The sequence below is a fragment of the Rhea pennata genome, chromosome 6 (assembly GCF_028389875.1).
Source record: "Rhea pennata isolate bPtePen1 chromosome 6, bPtePen1.pri, whole genome shotgun sequence".
Taxonomy (NCBI): Eukaryota; Metazoa; Chordata; class Aves; order Rheiformes; family Rheidae; genus Rhea; species Rhea pennata.
In genome coordinates this window covers 42,903,230-42,917,716 of record NC_084668.1, presented here as the reverse complement: position 1 = coordinate 42,917,716, position 14,487 = coordinate 42,903,230, and the positions used below count along the sequence as shown (strand labels likewise).

Genomic DNA, 14,487 nt, shown 5'->3' with positions numbered 1-14,487 from the left:
TCTAAGAGTTTCAGACCTTCATTTGCTCCCTATCCCACTACTCTTATAAAGTAGGGCAGAACTATTCTAACCATCTTACAACACTACCGATGCAAGTGAAAACAGGAGATTTGTCCAAAGAAAATCTGTCGCAGCATGGGAAATTGTCTCACAAACCCATGTGATATTCTTATCATTATGTAAGCCTTCCTCTCACATCAAACACAAAAATGCCTCCTTGAAACTCATGTACCTTAGATAGGCTTCTCCCCTTCTTGCAGCTGATGCCTCCAGTGAAGAGACTATGGGGTGAAATGTGAACGGTATCTCATTATCCAGAGACCTTCAACAAAGTGTTGGTGGATGCACGCCTCTGGACTTTGAATCAATGTTTTAGAATCTATCATGAAAGTCCTTAGATAGCAGGCTCTCTAGCATCCTGAGAAGTAGGTTCAGCATCCATAGGGAGATTGCCAGGGGTCTGTGTAGCTGGTAAAACACCTTGGGACATAAGAAACAGTATTTGGACATTTACTGACATGCTCTAAATAACATGTGAATCCATGCACAGAATGAACAGACAGAAGCTTTACGAGGATCACCACATTGGTATTACTGGGTCTATGAAAAGTGTACCAAAGCTACTCTTTTCCAGATAGTGTAGGGGTTGTCTGTCAGACAGAAGGCTGTCATCGTTGTCACAGATTGTAGGTTTTTTTTTTTTTTACAATTATTTTCTTTTCTAGTGAAACTGAGGCCAACTATACAGTGAAACATAACTTATAGTAAAGATATATATGTAAAAATAATGTTGACATACCTGTTTTTTGACCTTTTTAATAACCAAAATTAGTTGGTACAATTGAGAAAAATGACTTTGTTCTTCCATTTATTCAAACTTGCATTTTTTAAGGTAAGCAGCCAACTGAAAATTTTTTCCCACTTCTACATGCAACTTCCATCTACCCCCTGATCCTTTTAGGCATGAACTCTGTGGAGTTAAATCCTTCTCAGTCACAAATTGCTAGGCTTTTAAACACTGCTGTTTAATGGCAAGAACTGCTCACAGTGAAAGTTTATAAGTAGGTGGCTGGATAGGACTAATCCCCAACCAAGAAAGATGTGTTTGGGATATGATATTCTTCTCCAGGCCATTCAAGGCTCTGGTGAGGCTTCATTCCACATGAAGTTTCTGCATACTTATTTCCAAGTCTTGTGGGGAAAGCTTCTACCATATTGCAAGCCTACATTCGAAAAGAGCTGCGAGCTCCATTGCCAGCACTGTGCTACCATCAGCAGCTTATGACTCAGGAGTAAATTACCAGGAATTTTAAAATAGCTCAGAAGAAGGTGATGCACAGAACAGACCCTTTGCTCATAATCACTGAAAAGGCTGTCAGATGAACACTGGAAGAAGATGCTTTCAAGCTGGGCTCTGGCAGATGAAGACAGACATTTAAGCATTTATTGTGTGGTGCATTTATAGACATCTGTTTGACTTGACTTCATGGGAAAGATGGAAATGAACCAGTCTGGCAGATGGATGTGACAGAAAAAGAATTGACTAATAACTGAAAAGTTAAACCTAGAACCTTCAGTGTACATAAAAGGAGAATGGATACCTGGAAATATCCCCAGATATATCTTTGCCCTTGCCAACAACCCCGATGCCAAGAGTGCATTTTACGTTAGGTTTGAGTGCCTTCCATCCTGCCAGCTTCTCATGAGACCATCACCAGAACTGAACAGCAACACCTACAGCACACAGCTCCCACAGCCCGCAAAGCCCTGATTGCTCCTGACATGCCAGTATGTGCCTGAGCTGTCCGGATGGACTGTCCATGAGACAACTGAGAAGGGAGGACAACATGGGGCAGACAAAGAGCAGGCTTTGCTTATAGACATTTCTCAGGCTATTCTTTCAGAGCAATACAGCCAACTGTGGGAACAGGTCTCATGGAGATGGACATGGAGTAATAAACTTGAATGAAATAGAAGCTATCAAGTCTACGTCATGTTTAGGATTAAAGTTTGCCAAAATTCATACAAGCTTCACTTCGGCAAAACACCTTGTTATTTGTACAAAATTTGCATGACACTTAAATTTTCATACCTGAAAGGGCTTTAGGTTGCCAGGGTATAATTTAATCTTAATGCTCTACACTAGGGATACTTAATGCTGGATACTGCATTTCTGTATCATGTAGCATTTGTCACTGGCTTTCAATCTTTAAATACCCAGCTGTGGTTAGTTTTCAGTGTAAAATTTTTACACATTTACGTTATTGCTCTTTCAATAAAAATAAAGTAAATTTTCATACCTGAGACAGTTTTTTCTTCTGACCACAGTTTATCCCTCCAATAAAAACCATGTTTGGCATCACTGGCCTTGGGAACTCAAGTGCAAAATCATACCGTATTAGCCAAACAGATGCACGGCTTAGAAGGTCTGTTGCAGTCACTTTCTGCTGAAGAATCTCACGTGCAAGTTCTTCAAAAGGTCTAAATAGAGGCTGACAGTAAATAAGCTCCAGTATCCTGACCAGCAAGTTCTTCAAACGTTGAACAAATGTCATGCGATCTGAATTATTCAGGAATAATCTAGGGACATAGGAAGGAGGATTTGGACACTGGGTCGCTTCAAAATCCATCCCACAGGGAAAACCCCTCAGGAAGTAGACAGAAGGAACTGAAAGATACTCAGCAATTATCGGTCCACATATCAGAACTGGATCTGTAAGAACCACATCAAATTTGCTCTCTCTCAACTCCTGCATCAAGTCTTTGTTGTGTAAAAGGCTCTTACAATTGGTAAAAAAGAACATGAAAATTTTTAACATGCTTTGATACATTGTAATAATAATATTCAAAACAGATTGTTCGATAAAATGGTCATTAATAAATGACTTGAGTGTAAGAGTTAAGTGTTCATGAGCATAAGGTATTGGATACACTTTCACTGTATAATTCTGATGCTCTTGCTTCATATACAAACTTGTTGATGGTACTAACACAACAGCTTCATGTCCATTTTGCTGAAGTTTTTCGACTAACGGGCGCATGCTGAGCCAGTGACTTCCATCCTGAGGTATCACTAGGATCTTTCCGCCATCAGCAAAGATTAAAGATGATGTCAGAAGAAGAAATATCACAGCACATTGGTAAAATCGTAGAAATGGAAGAGGCATTTTGGTGGTAGCAAAACAGAATGTTCTGCTCTAGAGACAGCCAGCGCAGACTTTTATATGAAGATCTATGCAAGCCTTAACTTTCTGCAGGAAATTTACTGACTGCACAAATAAATAAATAACTTTCACAATATTCTTCTAGTTATCCTTCAATATTTAACTGCAATTGCCCACATAACAGAGAAGAAATGCCTCTCTTTGTACTTTTAGTTAAATTTTAAAATTAGAAGTATGTCACCATTTTCCTTCCTTCATGTTACTAAAAAGAGTTGTCATTGCAGCCATTGAGTTGATAATTACCAAGTCAGAAAACTGACCTGTCTACTTTCAAAAGACAACCTTTAAACTAAGCCCAGCAGAGTAAATGGAAATTGCAAAACTTTCTTTCACAGGCTTGTCTAACAATTGGAATGCTTAACCTGCATGTAAAAGGCTGATGTTAAATTCCCACCTACTGGAAGCAGTCAAACACGCATTTCTTACGCATTTATCACAGCTACCAGGCTGTGGTTAATCGCAGATATGAGGAGGAGGGAGGAAGAGAACAACCTGCTCTGGCTTTTCACTCTGTGGTACTAGACAATAAATCAACTAAATGATGAGATCTAGACAGATGAAGGCAAAGGAGGTCAGAGAAGACTTCCTAGGGTTAGGGCTGCTTAGCGCGGAAAGAAAGAGTCTTGGTCTTTGGCTACTGCCCTGAGAACCCTGTTTATATATTGTAAGCAAGATAAAGTCTGGGAGGTGATACGATAGCTTTTACTAAAATCATTGATACCACACGTGCACACACACATGAAAGACCCAACAAGAAAGCAAAGCCTCTGAGCTATCCTCCTTTCACAGATACTGGGGGTAAAGTGGACACCCATATCAAGCTATGGGTGTCTGCACCTCTTCCTCACTCTGGGCCAAAACTGAGCTGCAAACTCATCTCTCCTCTCCTACATTCCCTTTTGCAGAGTGGCCCAGCTTTAATGGTAGGAGAGATCCTTTCTTGATTAAATTAGCCTGGAACCTGATGCCTGGAGCTGTGGATTTGAAACCACTCAAGGGAGGCATGAGTTGTCCTTAGAGCTCATGTTGCCTGAGGGGGATCTGATCATATTATGGCCATTATAGCAGAATCTGGTGGTAACATCCCTGTCTGGGTTTCCAGACAAAGCTCTCACTGGGGTGGTGCAGACCCCTAGTTTGCTGGCATTCAGCAATTGCTCTGGGAATATGCAGTAAACTGAAGCCCTCAGGGCTTTGCTGCAGGAATGTTTTGTCTTTATGCAAGTAAGATAAATAGCAAACCAGAGCCTTTTGGATGGTGCTAAGGAAGAAATCTTCATGAACAAAAGACCTGATTGTAAACTATCAGCAGCACGAAGAAGTTCTTTTCCACACTTTTCCCATTATAAGCAGTGGTAGAATTCCCAGCATTTTTAGTATGGAGCATAAGACCCTTACAGCCATAGGCAATTCGACTTGTCTCTGCTTACACAAGAAGGGTGCTAGCACTTTCCAGAAAAATCAAATCTAGATAGAAGAAACAGCCTTAGTGTGACAGTGTGGAGCTATTAGAGCCTATTTCTAGAGAGGGCTTAACATGGGGGAGTGAGAGGCAGGAATCAACTTTGTGAGGCACAGGCTCAAAGTATGCAACTTCACATGTTTATGAATAATTCTGATTAAATGTCTAAGATTTGGAGATCAAGAGTTTATTGTAAGAGTTCTGGTAGGAACTAAACAAATTCTTGTGGAACTTGCTACTTGGTGGTATTTTTCCCTGCACTTGGACAGGATTTTCAACAGTAAAATTAGTTGGCTGTAAACAGCCAATATAAAGTCCATCTTCAGTCTCCAGACAAGCACAGGTCACTTGCTTGTCCCCTGTCAGACTCTCTACTTTTTGTACCTGGCCATCAGAGAAAAACCTGCGGAAAAGGTCAGGCAGCAACAGGAAGGACAACAAAAAGGGGAGAGAGAGAAAAATTAGGGATGAACCATTTCAACAGGACACAGAGAACAGCAGACAAACGGACCGATAAGCTCTTCGATTAGCACAGAATAAGTTAAAGTCAGATCTAAGCTGGATAATTATTACTCAGAAAATTAACCGGTTCATTTTTCAAAAAAAAAAGGAAAAAGAAAAGAAAAGGAAAAGGAAAAGGAAAAGAAAGTACATTTGCACGTGTTTGTTGTTCTTTGTTTTGCAGTAGCCCAGGGCACCTGGTCCCTTGGAGGTACGAAGGTGTGAAGTGGGTGGTGCTCGTTACTGACTAATGACTGCTCACTACTGACAACAGCAATTACTCATTGTTGTATTTGGAGAGCAGCATCTCTGAGGAGTTTGAGTCACCACCGGCACAGAGCCCTCCGAGAAGGAGAGCAGTGTGCCAGCTCTCGGCAGCTGTGAGGAAAGCATGGTGCTGTGAGGAAAGGATGGCGTGGGCCTTCCTTCGCATTTCCATTGTGTGATAGGGATAGGCAGCCCTGCTGAAATGCCATCTCAGTCTGAAACAAAGTTAAAGCTACCTTTCCTGTTGGCTGTTGAAGGATAGAAAATACACACTAAGCAAGACTTAAGGTTGGGTCACCCCAACTACAACTTCAGATTTGTTCACATTCTCCCACCTCCAGCCCCAGAAATATCTCTTGTGTTATGGCTTGTGTGCACCACAGACATAAAACTGGACTGGTTTTCAGGGTGTCTCTTTGAAAAGGCACAGAGCACTACAGCAATGGAAACAGTGCTGCATTGGCATGGTAGCAGCTTTGAGTAGTTGAGCCTACTTGAACTGATGCTGCCACCATCTGTAATCATGTTGAGGAATCCGGGTGCAGGTGCAGTTGATTCCTGCCTCTCACTCCCCCATGTTAAGTCCTCTCTAGAAATAGGCTCTAATAGCTCCACACTGTCACACTAAGGCTGTTTCTTCTATCTAGATTTGATTTTTCTGGAAAGCAGTTGCGCTTTAGCTGCTCTCAAACTGCTTGTCTCAGAGATGGGCTGGCTGTGAAATGTGGATTCCTTCCAACTTGAGCAGCAAACTGAGTGCTGCCAAGGGAAAAGGACAGCAAACGGATACCTCAACAGCTGCTTGTTATGTGAGCAGCATTGGACTTGGGGCTATTTCTTAAGGCTAACCTGGAAGTGCTGGTTTCACCCATTGGTTTTGTTTTCCCATAGTTAGATGATATTGCTCACCTCCTCATGCTCTGGGACTGAGAGAATGCAAGCAGGAAAATGCTGTTCACATGCATGCGTGTGTAGACTACATAATGTAATTTCTCAGATTTCTCTGTGATGGATCAGATTAATACCTTTTGTCAGCAGAAATCCTTGTGTAACTGAACTTGGTCCATTTTGATGCTAAACAGTGCCAGGCAAAAGGATTAGAATAAAATGCACAGTGGCAGCAGCTAACAGGAACTTGCCTGATTCCAGTTTTATGTTTTGCATGGCTATCATTCCCATGGAGCTATACCGGCATGTGGCTGCACAGAATGAGGTAGTATGTAGTTTGACTAGCATGATTTCAGAGGAAAAATCAACCCATAAAATGGATATGTTTACTGTAAGTTAGAAAGTGACCTTACTATAAGTATCTGCATTAGCAAGAAGCAGTCACTAAGCAAATCACAAGGCACAGATGATTTTTAGGACAGCCCTGTCCTGAGCAACAAATAGAAATCAAGTGAAAATGGTAGTATGTGATCATAAAATTAATGATTATATCCAAATATAAAGACATATGACATTTAAGACTGCCTGAGTAACTGTAATCAGAATATTTCCTGACTTTTGTAAACCAGTGTGCTTGATATTTGCAAATTTAATACTCATAACCTCTCCAGTTTTTTGTGCACAGACCTTTGGCAAATACTGTACTTTCAGCTTCATGTAAGAATTGCTGTTTTAATTTAACCAGAAAAGAAGCTTTCTTTGGAAAGGGAAACTAAGGCAGTTGTTTCATTACCATGACATGAGGGAAATTTTGGAGAAATAACTGTGCTTTATAGTCTCCTTTAATATCTGTTCTTTAAAGTATGGGAGGGACAGTGATGTGGACAAGGACAGACTAAAGAGGACACTGGGATGAACTGTTTGTTTAGAATAGCCATTTCAGGTTGATGAACACATTGATAGCATTCAATGCACAACTACCAAACTTGCTTTTTTTGAAGACTAGTGCATCTTTTACTTTCCGGATGTTGTATATCTTTCCATTGCTATATAAGGCAGACAAACAGTATTTCTGGTTTTAAAGGTGTTCAGCATTCTTTTAAAAAGTGTAATAAACAGATACTAATATGTTATCAGGTTTCTCTGAACTATCAATAGGTTCACAAACACTTTGAGTATTGCACCAAAAACTGACTCTAGTATTTGGTTAATGAATAAATCAATGACTATCACTTTAGTGCTGAAAATGAAGAGTTCCCCTATAGACATACTCCTATTAGCAACCCTGTTAACAAATTAATAGTACCTGTAGACACAACAGATTCCCTTGTTAGGTGACATGAAGTGACATTTAGATTGTGCAGGCTTTCGAAAGGTGTTTCTCAGTGTAGACATGACAGAATCCTTTCTTAAATGACACAAAGTGATACTTGGTTCGTGCAGGCTTTTGAAGGGTGTTTCTCAGTGTACCAGGTACGTGTGTGTCTTTTAGTATGCTTAATATATTCTTTGACTTCTAGCCAAAATTTTTGAATGCCACTTCAATTACATTTTTAAAAAGACCATTTAGAAATGTCTCCTTATCAGAGCTTTCCAGATGCTGCTGTTTCTGGCAATAGGGTTTCAGAACAAAGCCTGAGCCTGTTTTCTTAATAATTAGTAGTTATCATAAGAGGTTTGGACACAGTGCCAAGCTTATTGCTTAATCAGGTAAATGAATTCCAATGCATATATCGGATTTCAGATTGGTACTCAGATTGAATTTCTCACTTCTGAATTCAGTTCAGTAAGTGATGAATTAGGAAGGTAGCATTTGCTACAGTCATCTCTATGAGAGAACAAGACACTAAAGGAGATATACGTGTTTACATCAGCCCGATATGTTTGCCTTGGATTCCAGTGCCACAGTCACTCCCCTTCCATGCAAGCCCTGGGTCAGCTGAGGACTCTTGCCTCCTCACCCATTTTAATAAGAATAACCGTACTGAATCAGACTGAACACCCATCTAATAACCCTGACATTGGATGTTAGAGGAACGCTGAGGAAGGGTATAAGAAAGCAATGGTAATTATATGCATCTGGAATACTCTTCCAGCCTCCAGCAAAAAGTGGCTCCAAACCATGTGCCTTTGTATTATATCCTTTGATGCATTCTTCATGAATTCGTCCACTCAATTTCTGAATTCCTGTAATTTCTTTGCATCTATAATAGCCACTTGCGAGGCATTCCAGCATTCACCTACACAGTGGAGGAAGAATCGCCTTCCTCTCCTTTCTTTGAAATCATTAAACCATTACCTGGTAGTTTTTTCCCAGTGTCCCTTAGTTTTTTGCCCTAGAAGAGACATTGAACTGATCCTTTCTTCATCTTCCCCATGTCATACACAGTTTCAGGCACTTTTGTTCTATACATCTACTTTGTTGTTCCCAATACAGATGTTTTCCATACCTTTCATCAATCTTGTCACCTTCCTCTATACTATTTACCATATTATTTCTGAGATAAGGGATTAGACAACAGTCAGCATGAAGGTATACCATGGACTCATTTAGTGCTTAAAGATCTTTTCTATTTTGTTCTCTTCTCTTTTCCTAGCCATCCCAGGTTTTTGTTTTCTTTTCTCTTGAGCAATGGGCTACTGAGTTTCGAGGAAATATCTATTCTTATCACAAGATCATATTCCTGAATGGTAACGATCAATTCCAAGCTTACAGCTGTCTGTGGATAGGTAGATATTTTCCCCATGTGACTCAGATTGCATTTGTTTACACTGAAATATATGTACTAAATTATTGCTTTGTTGCTGTTCAGAGTGAAATAGGAGAAAATCTTTCTGCTGAAAATATAGTCCCGAGGAAGAACTAAATAGGAAAAGCCAGACTGAAGATGGGAGACACCAGTGTTTCGAAATTTAGAATGTGTGATTTCCACCAAATGACAGTGTGAAGACAAGTGAAATCAGGTATAAAATGAATGCAGGATGCTTCTATCACTTTGGTAAATAGCAAGGCAGAAAATGTATGCCATTTTGACACTTTCAGGATATAAAAGCAACAACCACGCAACCAGTAAGAATGTGTTATGGTAACTCTTAAATCTCAAACTACAAGTGCCATTCTCTCTAAACCACCATGAAGGAATGTCTGCAATCAACTTACTCTTTATTTGTCTGAGAGTTCAGTGGACTCTGTATAAGCCCCTCAAAGAGCATAAAAGAAACAGGAAAGAAGGAAGAAAAAAACTGCAGCTCCAAAGACATTGTAGTGCAAGGTGATAGGTATGATCACAATTCAAAAGTAACGGAATAATTTCACGGAAAAGAAAACGTGTCCTGCTTTGTGCATGGAAATAATTGTTCAGTGCTATTAATCGTTTTACACACTTTATGATAACTATCAAAATAGATTTAAATTCCTAGATTAGCTTTAAAAATCTGTGAGAACAACTGTGTTAGGAGTAACTGTCAAGAAAGAGAAATGAAATCATATCTGAATTTTGCATATAAGCATCTTTCTCAAAATATACTATTTCAAATTAATTCCAATTCACTTTGAAATTTAGGCTACACTATAGCCTATAAACAGAAATAAATTCACACAGATAGCCAGTTAGGAAACAATATTTCATGAAAATAAAGCCAAAGCAAACTGACTGACTTTGTTGAGCCAAGAGTTAAAAACAAGAAAAAATTCTCAGAGCATGGTCTTTTGGTTTTTAGTCAAGAAAAGGATAAGAAATGTATGCCAGAATCCATGAAAATGAAATCAAGACTGCATTTGGTCAGTGAATAATATAAATCCATTGAGGAGAGTAATTTGTAGTTAGCAGATAAAATAGCATTTTTGTTGGACTTGTCAGCAAATCCTCATTAATTTGAGTAACAGTCATCTGCTTCTATAAAGATAATTTGGTGTCAGCCTGTGGAAATCATATGCCAAAAAACAGTTGCATTAAATCAGGTAAAAAAAAATTTTCAACAGCACTAAAGCTCCACAAAACACATAATCACATTTCATTGGAAAATGTATAATCTGGAGAAAAAGAGCATACCTTTGACAGTGGTTTCTTCTGAACACAGTTTACACCTCCAACAAAGATCATATTGGGCATCACTGGTCTGGCATATTCAAACACATAGTCAAATCTCAGCAGCCAAATGGAAGCAGAGTTTAGAAGGTCTAAGAGGGATACATCCCTTTGAAGAACTTCAGAGGAAAACTTTGTCGCCTCTGCATATAAACCATTACAGTACCCAAGCTCCAGGATTGCAATCAGTGCATTTTCCACTCTCTGGAAGAAAGTCATGTGGTCTGAGTTAAATGTAAATAGTCTTGGGACATATGACAGAGGGTTTGGGCACTGAGTTGCCGTATAGTGTAAACCACAAGGAAATCCTCTCATGAAGAAGATGGAGGGGAGTGAAAAATAATTAGCAACTGTTGCTCCACACATAAAAATAGGATCTGTTAGGAGAGCATCAAAGTCACTTTGATTCAAGTACTGCATCATTTCTTTGTTGCTGAACAGGCCCTTACACTGAGAAAAAAATACCTTGAAAATGGCTATAGAGCTGTTATACAGTGCCAGAGCTTTCTGTAGGAAAGGCAGACCCTTCAAGTGAGAAAGAATATATTCATGAAAGGCACTATCCAGTTCTTCTAATGTGTAAGACACTGGATATGTTTTCACAGTGTGTGCCTCTGTCATTCCCATCTGCCAGCTTACTTCTGGTATAATCACCACCACTTCATGTCCTCTTTCTGTGAGCTTTTTCACTACTTGGCGCATGCTAAGCCAGTGACTTCCATCCATGGGCACCACTAGTAGTTTCCCTCCATCTGAAAGGCCAGGAATGAGGAGGAGAAAAATCCAGGCAGCAAGCTGAGAGCAAAGCCAAAAAGTCATTTTCCTGTGGTCAGATTACTGAACGTGAAAAAATCTTCTCTTTCAGGCTGAAACTAGAAGACGCTTTTGAAGGAAGCCTACCAATTTATCTGCTGAGTTGTCCTGCTTTGTCATTACCTTGTAGTTAAAGATTTACTGTCTTGATCTGTGTTCAGGGATGGCTGAGAACCAGCAGGGATTGTTTTTTGTAGTTATCTGGAAGGCCAAATGTAATGACCTTTTCCTTTGCTAAGTCACTGCAGTTCTTCAGTGCTCAGTTGAGAGCTGTTTCCCCAACACATTAATCAGATTTGTTAAGACTTTTCATTTGATCCTTGATGTGTCTCATCTTTCCTTTTGGCCAGGGCTAAGGAAAGCAAGTCTAGGGAGAGCTAGCCGAGAAACACAGTAAAAAATGAAAAGAGCCATGACAAATTGCATAGAGACACAGATGTTTAGATGAATTCTCTGAAGACAGAACAGGAGAAGCTCCAATCAAGGGGAAAGAGCAGGTGGGCTAGCAGACTTCTGAGATGGCAGGAATCAGAGTAACCCTACAGAGTACAACAGCACCGAGACTTTTAAAGAGATTGACCTAGCAACTGAGGCAGAGATCTATAAAATGGAGCCTAAGTCCTTGCTTAAGAGCAGTAGGTTGATTTTTGAACAGTCTAGGGGAGGGCTCTGACTCCCAGGCTTTTCTGAGGCAATTGAAACCCTTACTGATTACCTATACATTGGGTAGATGCCAGGAGTAAGACATGTACCAAGTATGTTTTCAGGACTAATTCCACTATGATTTAGGCCCAGATATGGAACATGACTGTTAGCTAAAGAGCAGCTTCAGCATGACTGTAGATTTGCACAAAACTGGGAATCTACTGAAAAGGTGTTGTGGAGAACTATCAGCTTCACAACATTGCTTTGAGGTTATCAGTGATGCCTAAAAGCACTCTGACATGGAAAAATAATGAAGCATAGGATATTTAGAGCCTTGTGGCCTCTGTCCCATAGATGCACACCTGAGATACAGTCTTGCATTTCTGTTCCATACAACTATCAATGCATCAATAAATTTTTCTAAATTTATTTTTCCGCTTTGCCAATGTCTAACTTTTTCCATACGTAGAGAAACTACTGAGTAAGTGGCAGAAGGCTGAAGCTTCTTTTTTCTTTTAGGCACATGATAATATCAGCAAACAAAACCTTTGACATTCAGAGTGGAGAAGGGAAGCTCTGAGGTAGAAGAGTAAAAAAATAATTTCAGAATTCTTTTGTTATTTTCAACTACTTGAAAAAAGATGAGCAGCAACTAAAATATGTTAATACTTCCAGAATGAAAAAAGACAGTAAAAAAAGTCATTAGAAAAAAAGATCAATTTAACAAACATTTTCTCATGAAAATGGTGTTTTATTTTTTTTTTCTAATGGTCCTCTCCATTTTCTGAAAAGAGTAAGGAGACAGCTTTTAACACCCTGTGCCAGTTAAATTTTTGGCCCAATCCACAACAAATGTTCTCTTGCATACTCAAATGATTGTTTTCTATATCAAGATGAGTCCAAGTCTTGAAGCATGCTTAATGTGGAAAGCAGACAGTGCAAAGGAAGCTTGGGGCACATCAAGTATAACAGTGCCTTGGAGGAGTTCATGAACACTTGCCAGTGTCTCAGGGGGCTTGGTTATCTGGCAGCTTTAGGAAAGAAGTTGTGTAACAGTGTGAAGAACTACACATCCCTAGCTTCTTTCAAAGAGAAAACTGATTTTCTCTGATTAGTTGTGAGGTTTATCTGGTATTTGAAATTGCAATGCTAGTACAAGCCCTAACCGATGTCTGATGGGACCATAAAACCCCAGAGAAGGAGCTGGAAGGCTCTTAAGGGGCTGTGGAACAAACCTCCGTTGCAGGATAGTGCTGTGCCTAGAGGGGATGACCAGGAGGGGCCAGTGAATAAACAGCTCCAGCCTCAGGGGAGTCTCCCTGAAGTAGAGGCAAGCACTTGGTCTACAAGGGTTGTAGCTTTATAGGGCTATTCCCAGTGCTGTCCTTAGTGATTTGGGCCACCATGGAACTGGGACACTCTCCTCTGGCGGTGCCCGTCATTCAGCAGTAGTTGAGGGCATGTGCTTTAATTTGGCCTCTTTGGGAACAGCCTTGTGGCCTCTAAACGGAGGCCGTATCTGTGGCTGATGCCATCCTGCATCACCCCCTCCAAAATGCTCGCAGGCATGCCTGAATTTACTCAGGTAGCAGGGCTGAGGTAAGTGGCAGTGGCTGCGGTGGATGTGCCACGCTGAGGATGTCCTCCAGGCACCTCTCTGGTCATGGGGGTAGCGGGTATTGCCTGGTGCAGGATAGCCAGTGCCGAGTTGCTATGGACCGCCCCACGGGCAGAGACACTCAGGCTGCCATGGGGCTGTAACTGGTGATGGGGGTGCGGTGCCAGACGGGTCTCCACGTTAACACCGGGCCTGCCCGAGCGCCAGGGAGGCCTCACGCCCACTGACACGGCACACGGTGGCCGGCAGGAAACTACAGCCCCCAGAAAGCCTTGCCGGGAGGCTTCCGCTCCCGGCGGGCAGTGCGCGGCCCTGTCGTTGCCCTGGTGACGCTACCCCGCGCCGCACTACAGCTCCCAGCAGGTTGTGCCGACCAGGGGCAGTTTCGTCGGCTGTTGTTTCTGTTCCTGTCGTGTCGCGCATGGGGTGGTTCTTTCCTAGCTCTGCTAAAAAAAACGCCCTGCGAGTTATAGGCCAAAGAAGTGGGGGAGTGGGTTGAGAGGACGCCATGATCCTCTCCGCGGGCTTGGCCCGGTGCACTGTGGGAGGTGTAGTCCCGGAGATAGCAAACGGCCTCCGCGTCCCAGCGTGCTTTGCGCGGCGCCAAAACAAACATGGCGGAGGGGGTGGCAGGTCCGTGGGGTTGGGGCGGCGGGCGGCGGCTTGATTCCGTGTCCCAGCAGTGAGCGGTGAGCCGGGGCGGGCGGCGGTGGCGGCGCCTTCTTCCCCGGGGCTGGCGGCAGGCAGTGTCTCGTCTCTGCTGGGTCCTGTGCTGCGGCGGCAAGGGCCAGCCGCAGGTAGGGCTGTGCTTGCCTGGGAGCTGCCAGCAGGCCCAGGGCAGTGACTGTTGTCTTCTCTTTGGTACTGGTGAGATCACATCTTGGCACTGGGCCCAGTGTGGGGCTCACCAGTGCAGGAGAGATCTGGGCATACTGGGGAGAGCCCAGTGGAGGCCACTGAGATGGTCCAGGCCTTGGAGTA

The 14,487-nt window shown here is 41.8% G+C and overlaps 3 protein-coding genes across 10 annotated transcripts in view; 1 reads left to right on the top strand and 2 right to left on the bottom strand.

The window, feature by feature from the left end:
* Positions 1–2,294: 2,294 nt before the first annotated feature.
* On the bottom strand, positions 2,295–3,167 carry LOC134142375 (UDP-glucuronosyltransferase 1-6-like). Its single transcript, XM_062579362.1, has one exon. It carries the CDS (start codon positions 3,165–3,167, stop codon positions 2,295–2,297), a length of 873 nt encoding a protein of 290 aa, XP_062435346.1.
* Positions 3,168–10,349: 7,182 nt separating this feature from the next.
* On the bottom strand, positions 10,350–11,213 carry LOC134142374 (UDP-glucuronosyltransferase 1A9-like). Its single transcript, XM_062579361.1, has one exon. The coding sequence runs from the start codon at positions 11,154–11,156 to the stop codon at positions 10,350–10,352; it is 807 nt and encodes a 268-aa protein (XP_062435345.1). The 5' UTR covers positions 11,157–11,213.
* Positions 11,214–14,118: 2,905 nt separating this feature from the next.
* USP40 (ubiquitin specific peptidase 40) overlaps positions 14,119–14,487 on the top strand; it is a 39,137-nt gene continuing 38,768 nt past the window's right edge. For 3 of the 8 annotated variants that reach the window (XM_062578724.1, XM_062578726.1, XM_062578730.1), the window contains exon 1: positions 14,191–14,195. The gene's annotated coding sequence lies outside the window, so the exon portion shown is untranslated. The other 5 variants (XM_062578722.1, XM_062578723.1, XM_062578729.1 and 2 more) reach the window with 5 other exon arrangements.

What these genes read in the sequence shown, in the direction of transcription:
- LOC134142375 (XM_062579362.1), bottom strand. Translation starts at nt 3,167, where the DNA reads ATGCCTCTTCCATTTCTACGATTTTACCAATGTGCTGTGATATTTCTT.
- LOC134142374 (XM_062579361.1), bottom strand. Translation starts at nt 11,156, where the DNA reads ATGGATGGAAGTCACTGGCTTAGCATGCGCCAAGTAGTGAAAAAGCTC.